Source organism: the organism of the source record quoted next, unplaced genomic scaffold, assembly GCF_019419815.1.
Source record: "Pyrus x bretschneideri cultivar Hongxiangsu unplaced genomic scaffold, Pyrus_bretschneideri_v1 Contig18, whole genome shotgun sequence".
Taxonomy (NCBI): Eukaryota; Viridiplantae; Streptophyta; class Magnoliopsida; order Rosales; family Rosaceae; genus Pyrus; species Pyrus x bretschneideri.
The window spans coordinates 3,950,539-3,973,276 of NW_025999479.1; the positions used below are offsets into that span (position 1 = coordinate 3,950,539).

The window sequence follows — 22,738 nt, forward strand, 5'->3', positions numbered from 1 at the left end:
TGCCCCGCCTCATTCTTTAGTTTTGAATTCATGTCCTACTTCTCCGGCTTTGGAACTTTGTTCTTGCTGGTCACTGGGCGGTGGTTATAGCAGTGAGGTTTGGCTTCTCCTTTTGATTTGCAAGTTTATTGGTGATAATTTTCAGTTTTGTTTTGGGTTTTATGATGCTGTCGTTTTGTGGTTTAGCATGGTTATTTATTTGGGGCTTGTGAAGGTTTGTGCATGGCCCGAAATAGGGTTGAATAATTGTTATTTTGTGGTGCGAATCTTGGGGTGTGGATTATCGACCGTTTCTGGTTTTCGAGCAATTGCAGCGGGTGATTCCTCACCTAGGCTTTTAGGGTTTTCTTTATTAGCTACCTTTGAGCCTCTAAAGTTTGAGCCCTTGTGGATAATCTGTTTTTGGTTTGAAACTGTTTCATATTTATTAACTTTATGTAGTATTTGTAATTTGCTACAGACAAAAACCTTTACTCATGCTTTGTTTGCATAAGTGTCATCTTTTTTCTGTATGCTGATGATGTAACTGTCCATTTGGACTTTATTTTATGAAATTTCTTTACCTTCTAACCAAATATATATATATATATATATATATATATATATAAAATGATAAATTAAACAATAAACTAATTCGTCATTATTTCTAACAATTTAAGCTGCTACTCTAACGAATGCCAACTCTTTAAACCCAATTACAGGCTCTAGGGTTTTGATTTTGTTGACTCCCACAAATTTTTTTTATTTTTAACTGCGAACTTGACTTTTCACTTTTGAGTTTTTCATTTTTATTTTACGTCAAAGAAAATCCAACTATAAAATCCTAAATTATAAACCCTACTCTGTAAACCCTATTTAGAAATAAAAATGGTTCGATGAAGTTAGGCACTTGTTGCGATATATCATATGCAGAGTCGCAGACGGCAGTGAGTCCAAACTGCACTTTTATTCTGAATGGCACCCGCATTGCAGTCTTTTCTGACTAATTGGCAATCAAACCACGCACACAAGTGCACTTTTTGAGAATCAGTTTCTTCGGTTCAAGCAATCACTGACCACGACCAATCAAAAAGCAAAGCTCAAGCAATCACTGATGTTGAAAAAGCAGTTTCGTGTAGACTACTTATATATTATGCTTATAATCTCTTCGGACCTTGATATCTCACGACCCTTATCACTCTCGGTAGCGAGCTTTAGGTATGTAGATAATTTGTGATTAAAATACTACTGGCAAACCGTTTTTCTTATAGATATATAAATAAATCCTACCAAAGTTTCATATTGTTCATTTGATGCAGAAGAAACACTAACAAACCCTTTTCTTCTACCATGGCTAGCGGCACTCCTAGCTAGATCTTTACTCAAAATTATATTCCTGTTGGACCATATACTACACGTACTTTTCATTGACAATGAGCTTTCATATTTCTTTGAATCCCAAGTGTCAACCTTTTCCCACATCTTGGCTATATTAGATCCATAAAATTTAAACGGATCAAAGGAGGCTAGTTCTTATATTGTCAATTGGTTTTGTAGTGGAACTTCAACATTTTTCATAGTATAGGAAGGTTGTCTCATGTGCAAAGTTTAACAGTCATATACACTCCACATCACCCCATTTGTACTGTTCACGTGTTGGGCTCGAAAATTCACCACACATGAGGGGTCATGTTGAGGGTGAATCTCAGATTGATAGGAGAAGGGACCTTGTAATAGCTTATAAGTAAGTTGTGTTACTCCTCATATTGTTAATTTGTTTTACGGTAGAACCTCAATTTTTTAAAGCAATTTTGATATTTCTGATTGAAGGTTGTTCCAGTGAAGCTCGACCCTCCTGTAAAAAGAATGTTAACGGATCATGCAAGAAATTATCATGACTAATGCCTAGATTTGGCAAACGATATCTTATTGTGTGCTTTATAGGTGATCAGATAACGATCTGACTCGTTACCAGCCCTATTACCGAACACTACCGAATTTTTTAACCTAAATTTTTAACAAAAACATAAAATAAAACTTAACGATTAAAATTCGAAGTATCCTATTACTCCATGAAACCATAAAATATTTTCTCCTCCAAAATCATATATTTCAATTCTATGAAAAAACGCTCGTTCTTCTTCCTTTTCTGTCAGTCACTCTCGTGGGTTTTGTCCTGAACCGCGATGTCTCATTCAACTTTCCGAATCCTTCAAGCATACCGTCGCTATACGACGTTGCATGTCTATCCACGCCACCCGTTTTGAAAATTAGCCGTTGAAATATTTGGCCTTTTGTCTTGTTCTTTTTAGCACTGCCCACTGGTTAACTAGTCTGGTTTACAGCTATTGTTGAATTTCGAAGTTCGTGTGATAGTGCGAATACACTTTTACTCGAGGAAAATCGGTTTTTCTTGCTTTTCTTTGGTACGATGAAAATGATTTAACTACGAAATTCCTATATATATTTTTATACTTCATAAACCCCGACCTACTACAGTTGGTAAATTTTATCCTTCCAAACTTTAGACAGTCGCATAAATTCTTGTGGATTAGTTTTCTTGCTAATTAATGACTATATTAACTGGATGGAGTCATCGTGGGTCGTCAACCCATGCAAGCCCACACACACACAGACACACTCTCTCTCTCTCTCTCTCTCTCTCTCTCTCTCAGACACACACACACATCAAAGATGTATAAACAGTAAAAATAAGTGCGTGAATAGCACACCCTTAAAGAAAAAAAGGTTTAGCAAGATTCTCAATTTTCTAAATTTCTATACTACTAACCATTTGGCTTAAAAAATATAAAACCAATATTGGTTATAGGGATAGAGTAAATTGTATCAATGGTCCCTTAACTTTAACTCAATTGGAGAAATGTTCCCTTAACTAAAAATCCATTTTCATTAGTCCCTCAACTCATCAAAATGTGCAGCTATGGTCCATCAACTAAAAATTCATTACCATTGATCCCTCAGCTTTAATCCAACTGGAGAAATGGTTCCTCAACTTTAACCCAATTGTAGCAATGGTCATTTCAACATAACTCATTTTGACAAAATTTTGATGAAGTTGACGAAAAATACCATAACTACATGTTTTGATGAGTTGAGGGACCCCAATTGTAGCAATGATCCTTCCAACATAATTTATTTTGACAAAATTCTAACAAAGTTGATGAAAAGGACCATAGCTACACATTTTGATGAGTTGAGGGACCAATGGTAATAGATTTTTAGTTGATGGATCATTGCTTCAATTTGATTAAAGTTGAAGGACCATTGCTACAATTTACTCATAGGGATAATATAGAATCATATACGTGGATTGATAATGGCCTATTAGCTTTAAAGATGATGATTACCCCAAACTTATAGGGAGCTATGATTCTAGAGCATATCGTTGGAATTAGGATGCTCAATATATATACCCAAATGACAGCATCAAGTCCCTGATTTTTCATCACAAAGAAAAACACCTCCCACCAGATTAGGCGTGATTATGATGCCCAATACCCCAATGACCTATCTCATTCACCAACTTCGCTATCGAAGCCCATTTTTAATTGGATTATGTAACTTTATATACACATATACTGTTTTTTTTTTTTATTAAAGGATTAGGTTTATAATAGTTCTTTGTCAATAGTTGTGTGCCAAGCATGCATTTGAAAAAGAACCATTGTACTTGTATCCAGAGACCCCTCAGTTGTCCCCCTTTATTAGATTTTACGAATAATACGAAGAAAAATGAAAAACAAGACAAACAAGGCAACTAAGCAATATCGCAGAGGAAAACAATTAACGAAAACAATTTGTAGGCCAAACAAGGTAGATCTCAGCCATGTACAAAGGCCGCAGACCCTGGGTACTGACCATTTGTAATAAGTATGTGTTGCAGCTCCATAAGAAGTTAGCTTATCAACTTGTTTACTTGCTCAAACTTTATGTGTACAAATGAAACTCATTTGACTAATTGTGTGTAACATTGTTGTAAATCATGTATGTATATGTTTTCAAGCATATAAATCAATTAATATTATTCATTGACTATTTGCGCATCATTATAATTTTTTTTTGGTGAAACAATCTCGATCCTATCTTTAGGGAAAGTTGTGAAAGATTGGAGGCCATGTCATGGGTGAGATATACATATTGGGGTCCATTTGGTGGTTATCTTCCTATTATATAGTTTCATATTTAGTATAAGCTTGGATGATATACTCCTTCTCATGCATGTCTACGTCAAATGCGTTTGGAAGCAATGAAAGGCTTCCTCTCTTTGCCACAAATTTGGAGGCGTTGTAAATATTGTGCTAGTGATCGATGGGGAAGTTTCAGAATTTCTTTTTAGCCTGTATAATGCCAATCAGCTCCCACCTGTAACAACAATTTGTTCCATCCAAAAGACTAGGCTAATATTCAATCAAAAGCATGAAAGATTCCCACCTCTTGAGTATTTCCTAAGGTCATTTCCAACCGAAATGACTAAATATAGTTCCGTCTAGAATTATAGCTCTAAAAAAATTATTTTTAAATGAACAGTATCAGGATATACTTATATACCATCTCCAACCAAGTAGGCTAAACATAGTCGCCATCAATAGTTTATTAGTTTTAAGTTTATACTTAAAATTTTTTTTAGTTAATTTAATTAAACTACCTTTGAATGCTTTCAAATTTAGTCATTGAATTTGAATCAATTATTGCAAATAAGAAGCTGGGCCCAAAAAGGGTTAAAAGGAGGGTCCTACATTTGGCTAGTCTATGCCCCTTTGGTCAAATAATGATCTAGGTGAGCTTCATAAAATTATAGCATAACTATCGGTTGAAGATAAATTTTTTGACACATCAAACCATTTTTTAGTTTTTGAACCTTAGCCTCTCAATTAGAAATTGCCTACTATCTCTCAAATTTGTATTGGATGACGATGGCCTCAACAATTTGAAACAATTAACTTCTTATTTATAATAACAAAAACACAATGAGAAAGAACAAAAATTAGGAGGAAAAGCATGGCCAAAAGAAAAAGGACCAAAAAGAGATCTGGGTGCTTTTTGGTTTTGTATGAAGCGCTCAGACATAATATTCCCTGCGATAACAAAGTGGAGCATGTCACCCTATGTGTAAGCTGCCTGATAAAAAAAACCAAAAAATTAAGTTGATAAAGTTAAGAATAATATATGATGATTTTAAATTAGGAAAAAATTGGAGGTGACAAGGAATGCAAGTATACATTATATAGAGGCAGTGGAGGTAGAAAGACCAAAGCACTATTAGAATAAACCGACGTGAAACACCTGAAATGGGAAAAAAGAAGGAACAATGGGATTCTTCCTTTTTAATTATCAATATATGTGCCCAGATGTTGTGCAGGCAGTTTTGTTTTTTTTTTCCTAATGTTCAACTTCATTATAATATGACCACGTCACTGCTGATAAGCTATTTAGTTCATTAATAATTTGTTTTTTGAACAAATGATACTAGCAATGAACACACGTACTTTACGTGTGCAATTAAATTTGTTTTTTAATTTAGTACGATTTATCATTAATGAGCACGGATGACAACTTAAAAAAAAAAAAAAAAAACAAATAATAAAAAAGGGAACAAAAAAGGTAGGAGAACGTGGGAAATGTAAAGAGAGGAAAAGGAGAAAATGGGGTTTATTTATTTATTTTTAAAATTTTAAATAGGATATGCTATATTTACATAGTTATGATGTTAGTATAAAAAACAATAAAGTTTATGTTTGGCGTAGTTGCTAAATTGTGCACATTTTTTATTTTTGTTCAGTTCTGGTGAGAGGGTTAGAGTGATAATTTGCTAGAGTTTTGGTTGACAAACAGAGTTTTACTAATATGTAGTTTAGATTATCTATACTAAGGGGGAGGAGGTGGGCTTAGCCTCACAATGGGCTAGCAATAATATGGTTCAAACTCGTCTTTGGCGAGAATCGAACATAAGACATCTCACTTACAAGTGAAGAGGAATACCACTAGACCGTAGTACTAAGTGGCAGTTCGTTAATAAATTAAAGATGTGTGTTTTAACTACATTATTGCTAGCCCATAGTGAGGCTTGGCCCACTCCCCTGCTCCCTTAGGCCATCTCCAATCGAGCCGACTATAGGGCCATATACCAAAGGATAGCCATTTTTGACACAAAACTCATCTCCAATGGAGGCCTGGGCAAAAAAATCTTGGGATCCACAAGGCCAAAATCTAGCCATATGGTCAGCGGGTTGGCCATCTTTATCCAGCCAGCCAGCCCTTTCAATTGGGCTCAGATGGATTTTTTTTAGACGAAATTTAAAAAAAAAATTCTAATTTTTTTTCCTATAAATACCGAAGACATTTCTACACCATTTCTCACATCATTTTCACCTTTCCATACTATCTTACCTCATTTTATTTCAATTCTTCACATTCTATTCACCTCCAACAGTCTTCTCATACACACCCCTCTCTTACCTCTTCCAATAATCTTTCCTTTAACTTTTTCAATAATTTTCAAATGGCCACATCTTCAAGTGGCACTCAAGATATGTCTGGAGGCTTATTATCATTTAGTGACAAGTGACACTCAAAATATGTTTGGAAACCTTATTTAGTTATGATAGTTTAATTCAATTAACTAATAAAATTAAAGAACATACTTAAAATAATAAATTATTGAGGGGCTAAAAAATAGGCCACTTTGGTTGAAGATGGTATATACATATGGCATATCACTCTTCATTAAAAAATAATTTCTTGTAAGACTATAATCTGGACGAGGGGCTAAAAATAGCTTCTTCGGTTGGAGATGACTTTAGTATAAATAATATCGTTTATACAAAAAAAAAAAAAAATACATAGTGCTTTTGCTATTTGTATATAAGTTAAAGAAGTATTTCTATACAACTTTTTTCTCTTCTTTACCTTTTTGTTTAATTTTTACATTTGATCGAATAAATTAAAAGAAAATAAAATGACAGTTTGAAATGAAAGTGTGCAGAAGAATAAAAAGAGTGTATAAATCATTTTCTTTAGGCTGAACCTCAAGTGCTTCATATAATCACATGCATGAAGGAAAAAATAGGGTCACACCAGATTGGAATTTGAACTTTGAAGTCAGTAAAACTTTTGGCTTAAATACATATAACATATTGAGGGCTTGATTACAATTCACAATCGATACTACTATTTTAAGTTAAACTAAAAGAATGCATGAGTGTAAACCCAAAAATGCAATAGTTGAAGAGAAAATTATATCCACCAGAATAATTTAGCACTTTCAAAATTGAAGGTTTAGGGTATAATATAGGAAACTGCTATCATGATTCTAAAAATCTCTTTCTAGACTTCTCACAAGTATATTTTTCTTTCTAATTATAGAAAATTTAGAACACAAAATAAGATTTTTGAAGTGCTAATAATATTTCTCATAATATATTGACAAACTTACAAAATAAATGTCTTGGCAAACGAACTGTCACCAATTGGAGCTTTCTGCGAAGAAATCCAAGAAACTGTGTCACAAACCTCTATCTTGTACCGTACATCTTCTTTTTTTTTAATTTTGAATAAAAATCTAAAATACGTCGGAGTGTACTCAACTCCTTTAGCTAGCAATTTTTTTTCTATAGGTTTGATTAAGATGGGATGAAAACGACTAGTTTGATACATTGTGGGACCCCATCACATGGCTCTACCAACCAATACCCATATAATAGTGAAAGGCACAAGGGACCCACAAATTGTGGGGGACCTCTAGCCTTTAGTGGTACCACAGCTAGCCTATATTTGTAGCCATTCGTCCAAGTCTATGTTCTGTAGAGAGGAGGAAAAATGGGAGCAGAGTAAAGTTTGGTTGTTGGATTGGAATCTCCCCTGTTTTCCACAGCTTACGACATATTCCAATTAAACAATAAAATAGGCATAATATACTCAACTAGCGGGGGTGGGATTCTCTTTCTTTCTTTTTTTTTTTTTTTTTTTTTTTTTCATTACCTTTCCTTCTATTTTAAAGGTCACGGTTAAATTACGTTAATATTTTATATTAATTTTTTATAACAAGAGAAAGACAAAAGAAGAAAATATGAAAGGAAATGATGAAAGGAGATGAAAAGAGGAAGGAAAAGAATTCTTCCAACTAGGGATCAATGAGTGACATGACCAAAAATAAAAGCATACTTCGAATATATGACATGAATTTGACAAAAAAAAATATACATATATACTGACATGAAAAAATTAAAGCCGGACAATCTGTTTGTACATGAATGCTCTATGGAATCAAGTTTATCATTTTTGTTGAGTTTAATCTCTTATTTAAAACTCATCCTGTGTTTGAGAACAAGTAGAGAAAGTTGAGATTCCGCTTATAAAATAATTGACAATATGAAGAATAGGAGACGAAAGTAAATGTTCTATTATCAAACCAATTGATAATATAGAAAATAGTACAACTGTTTATAAACTCACGCAAGTTTCATTCTTCTATCAACGTGGAATTGATTCTCAACAATGTGCCAAATCTATATAACCACATGCGAAATCCCTCAATTCTAGGACGTGAAATTTACATTCAACAACTAGCTCTTCTTTTTTATGTCAAGTAGTAACCAACTTTAATTAACTAATTTTGCGTTGAGTTGTGCTTTGCATGGTTAAACTTTGTTGGCCTATCAATTATACTTGAAGTTTCCTTCTTCAAAAATACATCGTGAAAGAAGATCAACTTACATGGCATGAATACACTAATACCTTAATGTTACATGCCATTAAAAATAAAATCTAAAAAACACTATACGTAATGTTATATCATTACCACGAAACATCAAACTCGACCTATTGTATTAAAGTTGTTTACACTGTAATCGTACACGTGTACACAATAAGTTCAGATAAGTCGTACGCACAGTCTCAAAAGTTTAAGCCAGAACATGAGCTGAGTGGGTGCCAAACGCCATGTGCACGTCTGGCACTCAAAATCAGAGGGAAGCGAGGATTACGCGTTTTGCCAAAGCCGTACTCCACGAAAAAGATGAACGAGGTAAAAAGTCATTGCTGGAACCCAAATGTACATGTAAACGTTGCAAAAAGAAAAAGACCATCTGCTTTTTACAGACAACTGATTCTTTTTCTTTTGTCAAAGACAGACAACTGATTCAAATGAAGCCCTACTGGCACCATCTCCTACGTCCTACTGATGGTGCTTCTGCGTATAAAGGTTTGTATACGTATAGATACATGTACAAGATGTTTTGAGTGTGTAATGCTTTTCATTCATATTCATCTTTACTTGTTTTCGCAGTGTTAAAGATGTTTATAACGCATGGCAACGCATAGTAATGGAAAAAATTAAGTTAAAGAACGACAATATTATCATGACTATTAAAGAATCAATGAACCGGGTCAATAATAATGCAATAGAAGTAAGCTAAGGTTTTATCATAAAACTAATTAGCAATATGAGAAGTAGTTTAAATTAATTATAAGCACAGTAAGGTATATTCTTTTTTCATGATGTGGGATTCATGCACTCAACACGTCCTTTACGTGCAATGAATTTTCAATCTTAACACGTAGACAACACAAATCAAGTGATGTGGAGCATGTGTGGTCATTGAGCTTCACACGTGAGATAACATGCTTTGATACCATAAAGAAAATTGATATTCTACCATAAAACCAGTTTAAAATATGGAAATAGCCTAACTTACTTATAATCACATGTAAGATTATTATTTTTTTATGTGGGATTCATACACTCAAGAGCAACACGTCTTTTTGTTATTGAATCTCTATTACTTACTAAAGAACAACCAGTAGCATGTCTATTTTTAAAATTTTGTTTTTGTTAAACATGTGATTTACATTAATGACTCATGTCATTAGGTGAGGATTTGAACTCTTGAATAGTGAGGAGTGAGGATCTAAGTATTATATTTTTTAAAACAATAATATGCATTTGAGTTTGGTGAAAGTCTAGTTAAAACTTGACATGTACAAATTTGATAACCAATTCTTTAAGTTGAAATGTTGTACTACTTTTAACTGCTTGCGTTAAAACTGAACTGAAATTAATTAACAATATTAATAAGCATTCAACTACTTAAACACACATAAAAATTCATACTCTTCACAAACACCAGTCTCACAATAGTACAAGGTTTTATTTAATCTTAAGGAATATTCACGAATTGCACCAATAGATCCTCAGCTCAGTGGTATAATTTTCATAATTTTTTTGGACATAAAAGTTGCGGATTGTTGGGTGCAACCAAAAAAATTGCGGCTGACAGAGGTAGGAGGAGGACACGTATATTTGGGATCCAATCATGTGGCACATCTTTTTAAGGGTCGTCTTTATTCATATTTTTCTTTTCCTTTTTGGCATTTGATTTGGGTAATAAAGAGTAGAGGTGGATTGTCTATCCTCCCATTTTTATATTTTTCTTATGTCATTTTGTTTATGTAGTCACAGTTAAACCATATTAATATTTTATATTTTTATTACTTTTTGTTTTATTATTTCTATAAAAGAAATTAATATAAAATATTGACGTATCTTAACCGTGACCACATATCACAAGAGGGCATGGGGAGAATATGAAAATAGGAGGGCAGACAATCCCCCTCCATAAAGCATATATCTATTCCAGTTCTGCTTTCTTGAAATTGGAGATCAAAGGTTTTGTTATGGGTTTGCTCGCGATCTCAGTGCTCTCTTGGATTTTCATGTCGGATTTCCGCATCTTGATTCACAGCAAACCATTTCTGCTTTTGATCACATGGTTTGGGTGATTTTGTTAAGGCTTATAAGGTAGTTGATGTTCTTAATCTTGATGATAGCTTCTGTGAGTATGAATTTGCTTATAAGTAGTTCAACAATTTCTCTTATTATCATTTAGTTTTATAGTGAAACTTCAACATTTTTTGTGATATGTATTAGAGCAGGTTGTAAGTTGTCCAATGTGTGAATCCTAAGGAGTTATATGTGCTTTATGTCATCCAATTTTTATTCTCCACGTGTTAGACTTGAAAATTTTTTGCATGTGAGATGAAGTGTTGAGCATATAAATCTCACATTAGATAAAGAAGAAACTTTCCATGTGTTTATAAATAGTTGAGATACTTTCCATATTGCCAATTGGTTTTGTGATGGAATCACAAATTTCTTTAAAAGGGGACTAGTTGTGGCTTCACCACAGCAGTCCACTTTTCAAAGGTTGGGAAGACTCATAAAGACATTTCAGCCTCTCCTGATCATCAATATGTGATTTGCCAGGTCCAAAAATCAAACTCAGGACGTACAATACATACATGTTTGAGTGAACCTTCTTCTTCAACCCTTGGACCACGTATGTGTTGTACGTCTGGGTTTGTTTCCTCATAACTTGAAGAAACTGTTGGCTCATTTTTAATAGAATAAATTAATTATCTGTCACTATGTCTTGTAGTGGGAAATAAGATATCATAGCTTTTCATTTTAAATAGGTTTTGTAACTCATTCTTGTTAATTTGTGTTGATTATCCTTTTAACTAAAGATTGATAATAAATATATCTTCAACGGCATTTTTCCCATCATCTTTATTATTCATAGGCCTGACAATTTATTGTACAATCCGTTAACCAGATATGAAACGACACGAAAATAAAGGATTTCAGGTCAACCCATTAACGGATTGCATCGTTATCGAGTCACTCGTTAAGAACTTGTTAAGAAAATAAGCCTGACATGAAAAGGACACAAACATGATAAAATATGACCCATTTTCCAAGCCTAACTCATTATAGGCCTGATAATTTATTGCATGACCCATTAACCCGACACGAAAGGACATGAAAATAACAGTTATTATAGGGCTGGTAGTTATTGTTTCATCCTGTAAGACCCTGTTAAGATAACGGGTCTAACACAACATAACGGGTATAACACGAAAATGACATTATAGCTCAAACACAACAGTTATTCTCTCCAATCCTTCATCATTCCTGTTTTTTTTTTTTTTTTTTTTTTTTTTTTTTTTTTTTTGTGCAAATAGGTTTGAGTGACACAACAATTCTGTTGAGATGTCGTATTCTGGATGGACAAGTCCAGATATACAGCTGCGTCAGTTAATGAAATTTGTCAAACTGCATTGGCTTGAATCTCTTTAAAAGAGTGAGATAGATGCGCCTCAACCTAATTGTCTACATAGTTCTTCGAACAATTTTATTTCATTGTAACTTTTATTGTGATTTTCTTGTAATTTTCCCAACAGAAAATAACAAAGCAAAAGAGTTGCAACCATGCAGTCAAGTAAGAAATAGATGTCTATCAAGAGGACACTTGAAACTGGTAAGGTAAATAAACCCACCCGGTGGAGTGCCGAGCTAAGTCCCACGACACAGGAGCGGGATTCTCTAAAAAGCACGGTCCCCACAAAGGCAGCTATGGATCAATCAAACTGAAGGAGATAAATCCACGTTGAGTTCAACTCTGTTACTCAGATGAGGTTCCTTCAATTGTCTGGCAAAAAGTAGCGCTCCCTTGCATGTTTTCAGCTGAACATGCACGAGTCGTATTTACAGCTTGAGCGAAGCAAACTTGAATCTACATATTTGCCTATCCCCGAGGAATTTATCATCTTCGCCACTAGGGTTTTATTTTGGAAAGTCTTACCTTGACTCAAATAGGGCCAGAAAAACTTGTCAAAATTAAAAACCACCATAATATTACGAACTTTCCATGATTATTTATGCTTGTCATAATAGTGCTTTTTTAAATATATAGGAGTGATTACACCACACTTCAATAACAGTATAATTCTTCTCTTCATGTAGTCATATATCACATGAGGTGACAACTGACAACAAATTTCTCAAATTGTATGCCAAAACAAAGTCAGTGAACCCAACACATGCATCTGTAAAAGTACAGCTACAGTAATCGTCCATTTGGTTATTTTCTTTCTAAAATTTATAGTTGTCATCGTCAGTTGTCTAACTTGTCTGCCAATCACCCACATATACTCGTTGCTAGACCATTTTTTATTTATTCATTTTTGTTTCTCAAAATGCTCATAACGCAGTTATTCCCCAAGCCTATTGGTATTATCCAATTATTATGATATTATTAAAGGTAATTCTCAGTTTACTTTTTTTTTTTTTTTTTGACCAAATATAGAATGTATTAAGTTCGAATAGAAATGTTTACATCCTGAGCTAGAGTGTTAAACAAAAATTCCGGACCGATACAATCTCATACAAAAGCACAACCCTCTTTGAAAACAAACTTAGCCACCGAGTAAACAGCACAATTGCTATCCCTAGGCACATAGGTGAATGTCACCAACGACAACCTGCGTGCTAGGCTCTCAATATCACCAAGTATACATTCAAGACTAAAATCAAAAGGCAGTTCCTTCCTAAGCATATGGATAATCACCTTAGCATCAGATTCGATGGTTACCTTCTCAAACCCGTTAACGATACACACAACTAGGGCGTCCCAAATTGCATTCGCCTCAGCAGCAGCAGCAGAGTGACAAAAGCCTTCTCCCAAGCCTCCAGCAGCTTAGAGCAGACCGGCAAAATCCTGACATACCCAGCCCACACCCACCCGTAGGGATTTCTTACACCAAGCAACATCGATATTAACCTTGATAACTCCAAAAGCCGGCTTCTGCCATTGAGCTTCCCTTCAACCCACCTCCTTAATAGCCATCCCACACTTTGGACGTTCACCTGCAGGCCCCCAGGCTGTAACTTCTTTAAAATCCGAGACATTCTTCCTCCAAAGCTCCAAGATCTCCAGAGGCGATCTATGCACGTTGTTGAACACAACATCATTCCTATTTTTCCAAAGCCTCCAAAGCCCAAAGGCGAACTCTTGCAGGATCTCGTCAGCTTTGCTCCTTCCCTTGATAATGATTATAAAAGTTCTCCTAACTCTCAAGGAAGTTAGCGTTTGCCAAGCCACGGGAACGCATATGAATAGGAGAACAGAACCAAAATTGGTGATTGAGCTTGTATTGGAAAAAGAGGTGATTCTCCGACTCGTCCACCATGTTGCACACCCTACATACATTGTCTACCCTTATATGCCACCTTTTAAGGTTGCGTCTGACGGCTAATGCATGGTTGCAACACCTCCAAACAAAGATTTTAATCTTATTAGGAACCTTCAACTTCCAGATCATGTTCCATACCTGGGAGTTTTTCCTGCATTCACTAGGCATACCCCGACCTTTCTTTCCAAGGGCGCCGTTTTTTATGAGGCATACCATTACCCCGTACCCGGATTTGACCGAGTAATCCCAGTCACATTGTAGTGCCATACTAGTCTATCACAACAACCAATCTTACTTAGAGGAATACTTAATATTGGAACCACGCCGTCCCTTTCAAAGCTCTCTGAAATCACATCAGCATTCCAAGTGTTCTAGACCGGGTCAATTATGTCACACACCTTGGTACCTTGCAGGCAAACCCGCGGCCTAACCCTGAAGTTGGAGGGCTTAAGGAACCAAGGATCATCCCTTATGCTAATGCTAGACCTGTCTCCCACCCGCCACCTTAGCCCTTGCTTTAGCACTTTACATGCTTCAAAAATGCCTTTCCACCCCCATGAGGTTTTCCTCCCCTTGTAAGCATCCATGAATGAGCCCTCTACAAAGTATTTGTCTTTCAGGACTGTTGCAAGGAGAGACATCGGGTTTTGGTTCAAGCATCATCCTATCTTAGCAAGAAAAGCCAGATTAAAACATTAAATGTCTTTAAAGCCAAGGCCTCCGAACCTCTTCTGTTTCATTAGCCGATCCCAAGACATCTAGTGGACACCTTTCTTTTGCTTGTTGCCTCTCCATAGCTTTCTCCATATCCCTGCATACTCTAATAGGAAGCTTGAAGCAGCTTATGGCGTAGTTCGGCATAGCCATGGCCACAGCCTTAACAAAGACTTCTTTCCCCGCTTGGGACAGGAATTGCTCAGCCCAACCAACCATGCGAGTCTCGATCTTATCCCGAACCTCCATGAAGACAGCTTTTTTGGAGTGTCCAAAATCCTCTTGTAACCCTAAGTACTTCCCAAATCCCTCCTTGCTCTAAATGCCCAGTGTCTCCACAATTTTCTTCCTAGTTCGGAGCTTAGTCTTCAAACCAAAGAAGACCGAGCTTTTAGATAGGTTAACCACCTGCCCGGAGCCCTTTGCATAAGCCTGCAACACCTCCATAACCCCTTGAGCCTCCTCTACTGAGGCATTACCAAACAGAACAAAATCGTCAGCAAAAAAGAGGTGCAAAATCGGGAGCCCAGTTGGCGTGATCCTATACCTGTGGAGAGCATCTTTCTCCAAACCGTTTCTTATTAGCATGGAAAAACCCTCAGTGCAGAGGAGAAATAAATAGGGGGATAGAAGATCACCCTGCCTCAACCCCCCTCCGGCATAATGTACCCCATTGGGTTCCCGTTCACCAGAATACTGAATAAGGTGGAGGATATGCATTCCTCGATCCACCTACAGTACACCGGCGCAAAACCCATTTTTGTCATCATAGATAGGAGATAATCCCATTCCACGCGGTCGTATGCCTTAGCCATATCCAACTTGATTGCCATACCCGCTTGGTCCTCCTTTTTTTGGTGGAGCAGTGAGTGTAGGATTTCATGCACCACAAGGATGTTGTCTTGGATATGCTTCCCATCGACAAAAGCCGATTGATTGTCACTAATCACCTTCTTTAGCCTGTTTATGAGTACTTTGGCTAGGATCTTGTATATTACATTGGATGAAGCGATAGGCCTATATTGTGACATAGTCTTTGGGCATTTCACCTTAGGAATAAGCACCAAGTTGGTGTGAAATTTCTTGGTTTTCAACCTTTTATACATCAAGCTTTTTCATCTCAGTCTGGTAATTAAAATGATTAATTTTGAGACACATCCATACATCCATTAAACGTTATGTTAAAACAACCATCAACTTATGACGTGGCGCGTACGTGGACAATGACTAGTGCCACGTGTGAATTTGGGTGCACATGGATATTAATAAACGCATCCTAGACTTCCTAAGAAACCCTACCACAGCCCCGCCGCCCACACACACGTCGTCGCTCCAACGGCGTTAAGGTGGGAAAGGGGCTTCGGGAAGGTTTGTCGTCGACGACAATGGTGGCGGAGATGGGTTTGGAGGCAGCAAATGAGGGGTTTTAGGTTTTTTTTTCATGAGAATTATCACCCAGTTTTAATATGCAAAAATCAAAATTACAATCATCACCCAATTTATCTCTCTAAACCCTACTGATGGTGACTTAGACCTTCCAATCCTCAAGCCTCACACTCTTCCTCCTCGTCAGCTTTACCGAATCCACCCTCGGTGCCACAACAGGAACCAAATTTGCCACCAAAGCCGCAACCCAAAACCATGTCCTAAAACGGTAAAACCTAAGCATCACTGTCCTCAAAACACAGATAAAACATAGGAATCTGCATAATAATAGCGAATCGGGCATTGACAACCCAGTTAGAGAACTTGATACGGAACTTGGTACCCGAGTTCGACCACAACCTTGCGGGGAATGTCTTACACTACACTCGAAACTGGGAGCGCACCCTCTAATTCTAGGCACCACGTCATAGGTAAAGTGTTGTTTTAAAACGCATGTATGAATGTGTTGCAAAATTATCACTTTAGTACCAGTTCGAGATGAATAAAACTTGATTGAAAACTAAAAACTTCAACGTACTAAAATGAGAATTACCCTATTATCTATTTGATTCATTGTGAGTAGGTTGCTTTTCCATAAAAGGCGAAGTTGAGTTCTAATGAATATTTATATTTTTGTAATACACTCATTTGTTTTTAAAAGTGACGTTTTATATCCTTCACACACACATTTTCTCTCACAAAATGACCACCACCTACTCATTGCAACCACTAACCTTACACCACCATCACCACCGCAATCACAACCACCATTGTTGCAATCCCCACCACAACAGTTGCCACCGTTGCTGACACCAACCCGTCCACCATTACTACATCTACACCCCCAACTACCACACCCCGATACATTTGCACAACCACCATACCCTCTCACCATTATCATTACATCAGCACCACCATTGCTACACCGCCATCGCATCATCGCCGCTTCTCCACCGTATATTTTCATTTATACATATTTATAGAACTTTTTTTTATGGCAGTGCCATGGTCCATGGCAAAAGAAATAAGTTGTCCACCGAACTTTTTAAATTGAAAAAGCGAAGAAGCATGGATGGAAGGGAAAAGGTAGGGCACAATGATTATTTTCTCCATTACAGGAAATTCTACCTCCTAAAGTTTTATCCCGAGAGTTCATTTTTACAGCTGAAATTTTAATTACGACACAATCATATTCCCGCACGGTTTGGCAAGGAAATACCTTCGTTTCCTCTCTCTGTCTCTGTCTGTCTGTCTCTCTCTCTCTCTCTCTCTCCCCCTCTCCCTTGCCTTCATCCTGCAGTTGCTCTCCAACTTCCACTTTTGCACAATGGAGATCACAGTACATTAATTTATACACAACTCCACTTTCTTGGATTGTATTGTTGATGCTTTAGCTCCACTGATCAGTACAGTACCACTGAAGTGAAGGTGCTTGCTCATCGGAGAAGAAGCTACAGGCCTCCTCACTGCTAAAGAAATTGTGCTCCTCTACCTTCACCAAAGGCTGGTAGTTCTTCTGGAACGGAAAGCAATTCATCGACGATGACGATGGCGAGGAGGACGAGGAGTAGTTGAATTTGAGTGAAGTGGAAGCCGGAGACTTGATGAGCTGATGGTTTTGGAGGATGCCAGATGAAGACATAGTTAAGTTTGGACTGTTATCTTCGTTCAAGATCGCACTCGAGTCACTGTCCGAAGAACCATCTTTGAAATCTGGGAACAATGAGACGGCTTCTAGTACTCCACTTGTGTTGTTGAAGCTCTCAAAGTTGAGCTCTTTACACTCTGTTTCTGGAACAGAGGATTCCGGAGGTGGTGGCGGTGACTGGCTCTGCTCCCGAACCACTTTGAAACTCTGATCTTTTCCCAAGAGTTGCTCTTCTTTCACGGTGGGATTCTTGCTGACTGCGTTATCTTCTTGCAACTTTGCTTTCAATTGCTTTATCTGCAAGACAAGAAATAAAAAGTTGATCCAAGATTTAGATCGTGATTAGCATCGCGACATATCATGTTAATGGGGTCAAACTGTAGATCTAAACCACATACTAAATTGAAAACACACATAATTTGAGGTTGGACATATCAAACTGTTGACAATCGAACATTTACTTGTATAAGATGGAACTTTAATTACGAAAGCTTATTAACCATGGTTAACATATTAAGTCTCAAACTGTTTGACAAGAGAACATTCACAGCGACAGAGTTGTGGATCATGTATATATACCTCCTTGAGAAGGGCTTCATTGTCATGTTGAAGGGTATCGTAGTTCCGCTTGACAGTGTCGTAATTGGCTTTGAGAACGCCATAATCGCGCTCCAATTGTTTGGTTTTCCAACGAGCACGGCGGTTCTGGAACCACACGGCGACTTGTCTTGGTTGGAGGCCTAGTTCTTGGGCAAGCTTCACCTTTCTTTCAGGTTCAAGCTTGTTCTCCACCTCAAAGTTTTTCTCTAAGGCCTTCACTTGTTCAACGCTCAATCTCCTCTTCTTCTCGGAAACGTGGCCGGCTTCTTCGACACACCCTTCCTCATCTAAGCCATCCAACATGGACTGGAATTCTCTGCTGTAAACATGGTTGTTTCTCGGACTGTGCTCCTCTGCAAACAAAAAGCCAATCAAATCTAAGTTTTTCCAAAAATTTGACAACCACCACCGTAAAGCCAATTGGTAATACAAAAAGTAGTACATATGTCCCTTCTTTTCCCGACGTGGAATTCTATATAGATATAGATATGTAGGCTTGAAATTAAAATTCCCAAACAGTAAAAAGAACACTACAAAACATGGATTGAATTCAACAACCAACATGATGAACATAAAGGAGCAACGGTGCGTCATGATCTCAAAGGTCATGTTTTTTCTAGGTGCTCGATCATGAAAAAGGTAACAAACAAAAGAAAATGTCTAAATCTTGGGGAAATTCAAATAAATAAAATGTATATTTTATTAAAATTAAAACTAAAATTCAAAAGTTAACCTGTTGTTGGGCAGATGGAAATCATAGCACCAAAGGAATCTGAGCTTCCAAGCCTCTTCATGATTAGCGACCGAGCTAAAACAGGTTTAACACCAGATCTTAACAGATCAAGAGATTAAACCGTTCAAAGCTCCTTTCTTTTTCTTTTCTTTTTTTTTTGTTAATGTTTTTGCTGTTTCTTGGTTATGTTTTCCAGTGGATCTTTTAATTTAGAGGAAGAAAAAGTTGTTTGCTTGAAGGAAGCAAAGGAAGATGGAGCACAAGTACTGCTATGTCTGATACAACTAGACAAACTCGTGTACAGCTATACAACAACCTACTTCCTCTCTCTGCTCCCTCATGATCCTTCTCTTTCAATCCCACTTCTTCTCTTCCTCCCTCAGTACCCATCAAAATTATACAAAACCCAAAATCCCACACAACCCAGAAAACAAAACCCAACAAGTTATCCCAAAATTGTACCCAATGGACAAGTAAATCAACCAACTAATACACACTCTCTCTTACTCTCTCCCTCTCACTACATCATTACTTCAACAACTAAGCATAGTCTGTGACTGTTCATCTACTACAATGGGAAATAATCAGAGACTTGGAGAGAGAGAGGGCGAGAGAGAGAGGGAGAGAGAGAGTGAAGGATTTCACAACCCAGGAGGGCTGTCACACTCTCTCTCTTTAAATAAACCAACTTGGGTTAGATATTGGGTTAGAATCTGACTGGGGTTAGGTACCCTACGGACTGACACACTGCAAATGAAATGAACGTAAATTCCATCCAAATGCAATTTCTTCTTCACCGGCTATAGCCCGTAGCCTTTCCGGTTCATGGCAGATGTAACATTTAATATGAATTTTATATCGAGTTTGTACGGCTCAGCGTCTAACGGCTCGGCTTTAATCTAGCTGGAGCCAGACTCGGGTGGCGTCAGCGTATCATGGGCAGTCACTACGTCGTGGTCGGTGCGATTAATCGTCGATAAAAATGGTCCAATCCACTGCTCCTCCGGCTTATGTTTTCTGTTTTCTGTTTTTTCTCTCTCATCACTACAGTAGTTGTAATCATAACTAGTATGGGCCGGAATAATGCAGGTAGATCAAATGTTTTAAAGAAAATGTAATTGTTAATACTTAAATTATTACTTAAGTGTTAATTAATATTTTTATTTTTTATTAATCACACATTATTTGATTTACAAATCTAATTTAAAATTTTAATCGCTTTAGTGTTTTCGCTGAAATGAGTAATTTAATGTAGGCGATGTAAAAAAAAATTGGGAATTCTTAAATACACACATAGCAATCAATTAGCTTCCCGAGGCATCAATGTTTTCAATTTTTGTTTCTTTACAAATTATTTAAATAATAATAAATAAACAACTTTGGTGAATGAATTCTACACAAGAATAGTTCAATTCGGGAGGGGAAAAAAAAAAAAAAGGAATGAGTAATTATAATTCCATACATTTTTTTTTCAAATTTGTTTAGACTAAAGATATGTTACTTTATAAAATTTAATTATGATGCTTCGGTCAATTGACAACTCAACAAATTTTTTTATATTTAATATATATTCACTTAAATTAGCTAACAACCAATTTCTTACAATCTAACAGTTGTTATATTTAATTAGTCTTTTTATTCATTAAAAATTCATTAATACTTTCATAAGAAAACTTCATTAATTTGTTCATGTTTACATAAAAAAATGTATTTAAAACTTATGGTACATTTAAAAGTATACGTACCGACTTTTAGTACATTTAGATTTTAAATGTACCAATAAACAAAATGTACCAGAAATAAAAATGTACCATAAAATCAAATGTATCAATATAATAGATTGTAACGACCCGTCCCAAAAAATTTTAGTCTTTATAATTTTTAAATGTACGGAAATGCCCTTCGAGGCAAAGACGTTGACTTTTGTTGACCGTCTTGTCATGTCATGTAAGGTTCATTTTATTGGCGTATCCTCGTAGTACTCGTCGCTACGAATACGTGGGCGCAAACAGAACGCAATTTGGAGTTATAACAAAAAAGTTATTACCGAACAAAGTCGAGGATAAAATGGTCAATTTATTATTTTCTGGAATGCTCCAAATTTTTGGAGCAAAATTTGGAAAGCCACATGTGTGGCCTAGATGAAAGGGAAGAAAAGAGGGGTGGTGGAGATGAAAGATAAAGGAGAGAAAAGAGGGGTGGGACGCCCAATCAGAAAGAAAAGAAAGAGAGAGTGACCAATAGGGAGAGCAGGAAAAGAGGGTGAAAGGAGAGAGTGAAGGAGCACCGGATCACCCTGATCCGGTTTCTCCCTGCGCTATCGACCCATTTCTCTTTAAATTTTCCAGCGATTTTCTTCGATTTTCCTTCAATTTTCCAGCAGATTATAGCCAACCAACACCACCAATTAACTCGATGTCATCCCAGATTCCATTCCCACCCAAGTTTGATGGCTATTAGTGGTGATTTCACTACGAACACTCCCGTCAGCTCTAAGGACTCTCACGACGGTGAATTTCACCATTCCTGCAACGATTTTCTTCAATTGCCACCGCCAATATACTTCCCTTGAGCTCAGGAACAATGCCTAATCATTGGTTGGAGCGTCGGAGTTGATTTGAGGACAAATCAAGAACACCCAAATTCTAGGGTTCCGGCGGGTTTGGGTGAAATTAAGGCTTTTCCCAGTTAGTCACAGGTATGAAAGTTATTCCTCTCATCGAGATCTTCATTTATATAAAATTTGGGAATTTTTGGAGTTTTTGGATTTTCTGGCGAGTTGGGGCAGCCGACTGCCATGCGCGGCGGCGGATGCTGCAGCACGTTAAGGAAAAACCAGAGGTCCTTTCTTAGGTTCCTTGACATGCCGAACCCGAATCCGCCCTTCGTTTTCTAAAATTTCCGTTGTTTGGTTATATTTCCGTTAAGGGCCGCCACTTGGTTAATAAATGAATTGACAATTTGACCATTGGATTGTCACCAAACTTTGATATGTTATAGTACATAATATTTGAGGATATTAGAAACTTACAGATCGGTAATCCGACATACGGATCTTCCTAAATAAGATATGTAAGTTACGTGTCCTATTGATAAGAATTCTAAGATGTGATTTGATAATTGTTCTAGGTGTCGATCGTTCGTGATGCCTCGATATTCATGCTAGGAAGTTGTAGCGCGAACCTCAGGTGAACGGGTCTTTTTCCTTTTTATAGTATGTATATATATATACACACACCTTACGATTTTGCCAGAAATGTTTTAAATATGCATAGCATGCCATGATTTAAATGTGTTATATTTAAATATTGCATTGTGATGAGATTTATGGCTAGCACCTAACTTGGATCCAAGGCGAGAGCTCATCATTGCCGCACCCCGGTGTTAGTGCTCCCGCCCCGGACCAGGGCACAACTTTCACGTGATTATTCACCTCCTGCACTGCATGCTCGCCTTGGATCCAAGTTAGGTGCTAGCCTATCGTACAAGTCTCATTAGGTGACTTCAACTCGTAGGTGACCCACGCATAGCGCTAGCTTTCACGTGATCGTAGCACTAGAGCATACATATTTATACCCAGCCTGTCGTAC

At 36.9% G+C, this 22,738-nt stretch overlaps 1 protein-coding gene across 1 annotated transcript; it reads right to left on the bottom strand.

Annotated features, from left to right (window-relative positions):
* Positions 1-17,240: 17,240 nt before the first annotated feature.
* On the bottom strand, positions 17,241-19,802 carry LOC103955645 (homeobox-leucine zipper protein ATHB-6). Its single transcript, XM_009367546.3, has 3 exons — positions 19,149-19,802; positions 18,395-18,768; positions 17,241-18,112 (listed from the first exon to the last, which is right to left on the bottom strand). The coding sequence occupies exons 1-3, from the start codon at positions 19,207-19,209 to the stop codon at positions 17,558-17,560; spliced, it is 990 nt and encodes a 329-aa protein (XP_009365821.2). The 5' UTR covers positions 19,210-19,802; the 3' UTR covers positions 17,241-17,557.
* Positions 19,803-22,738: the final 2,936 nt, after the last annotated feature.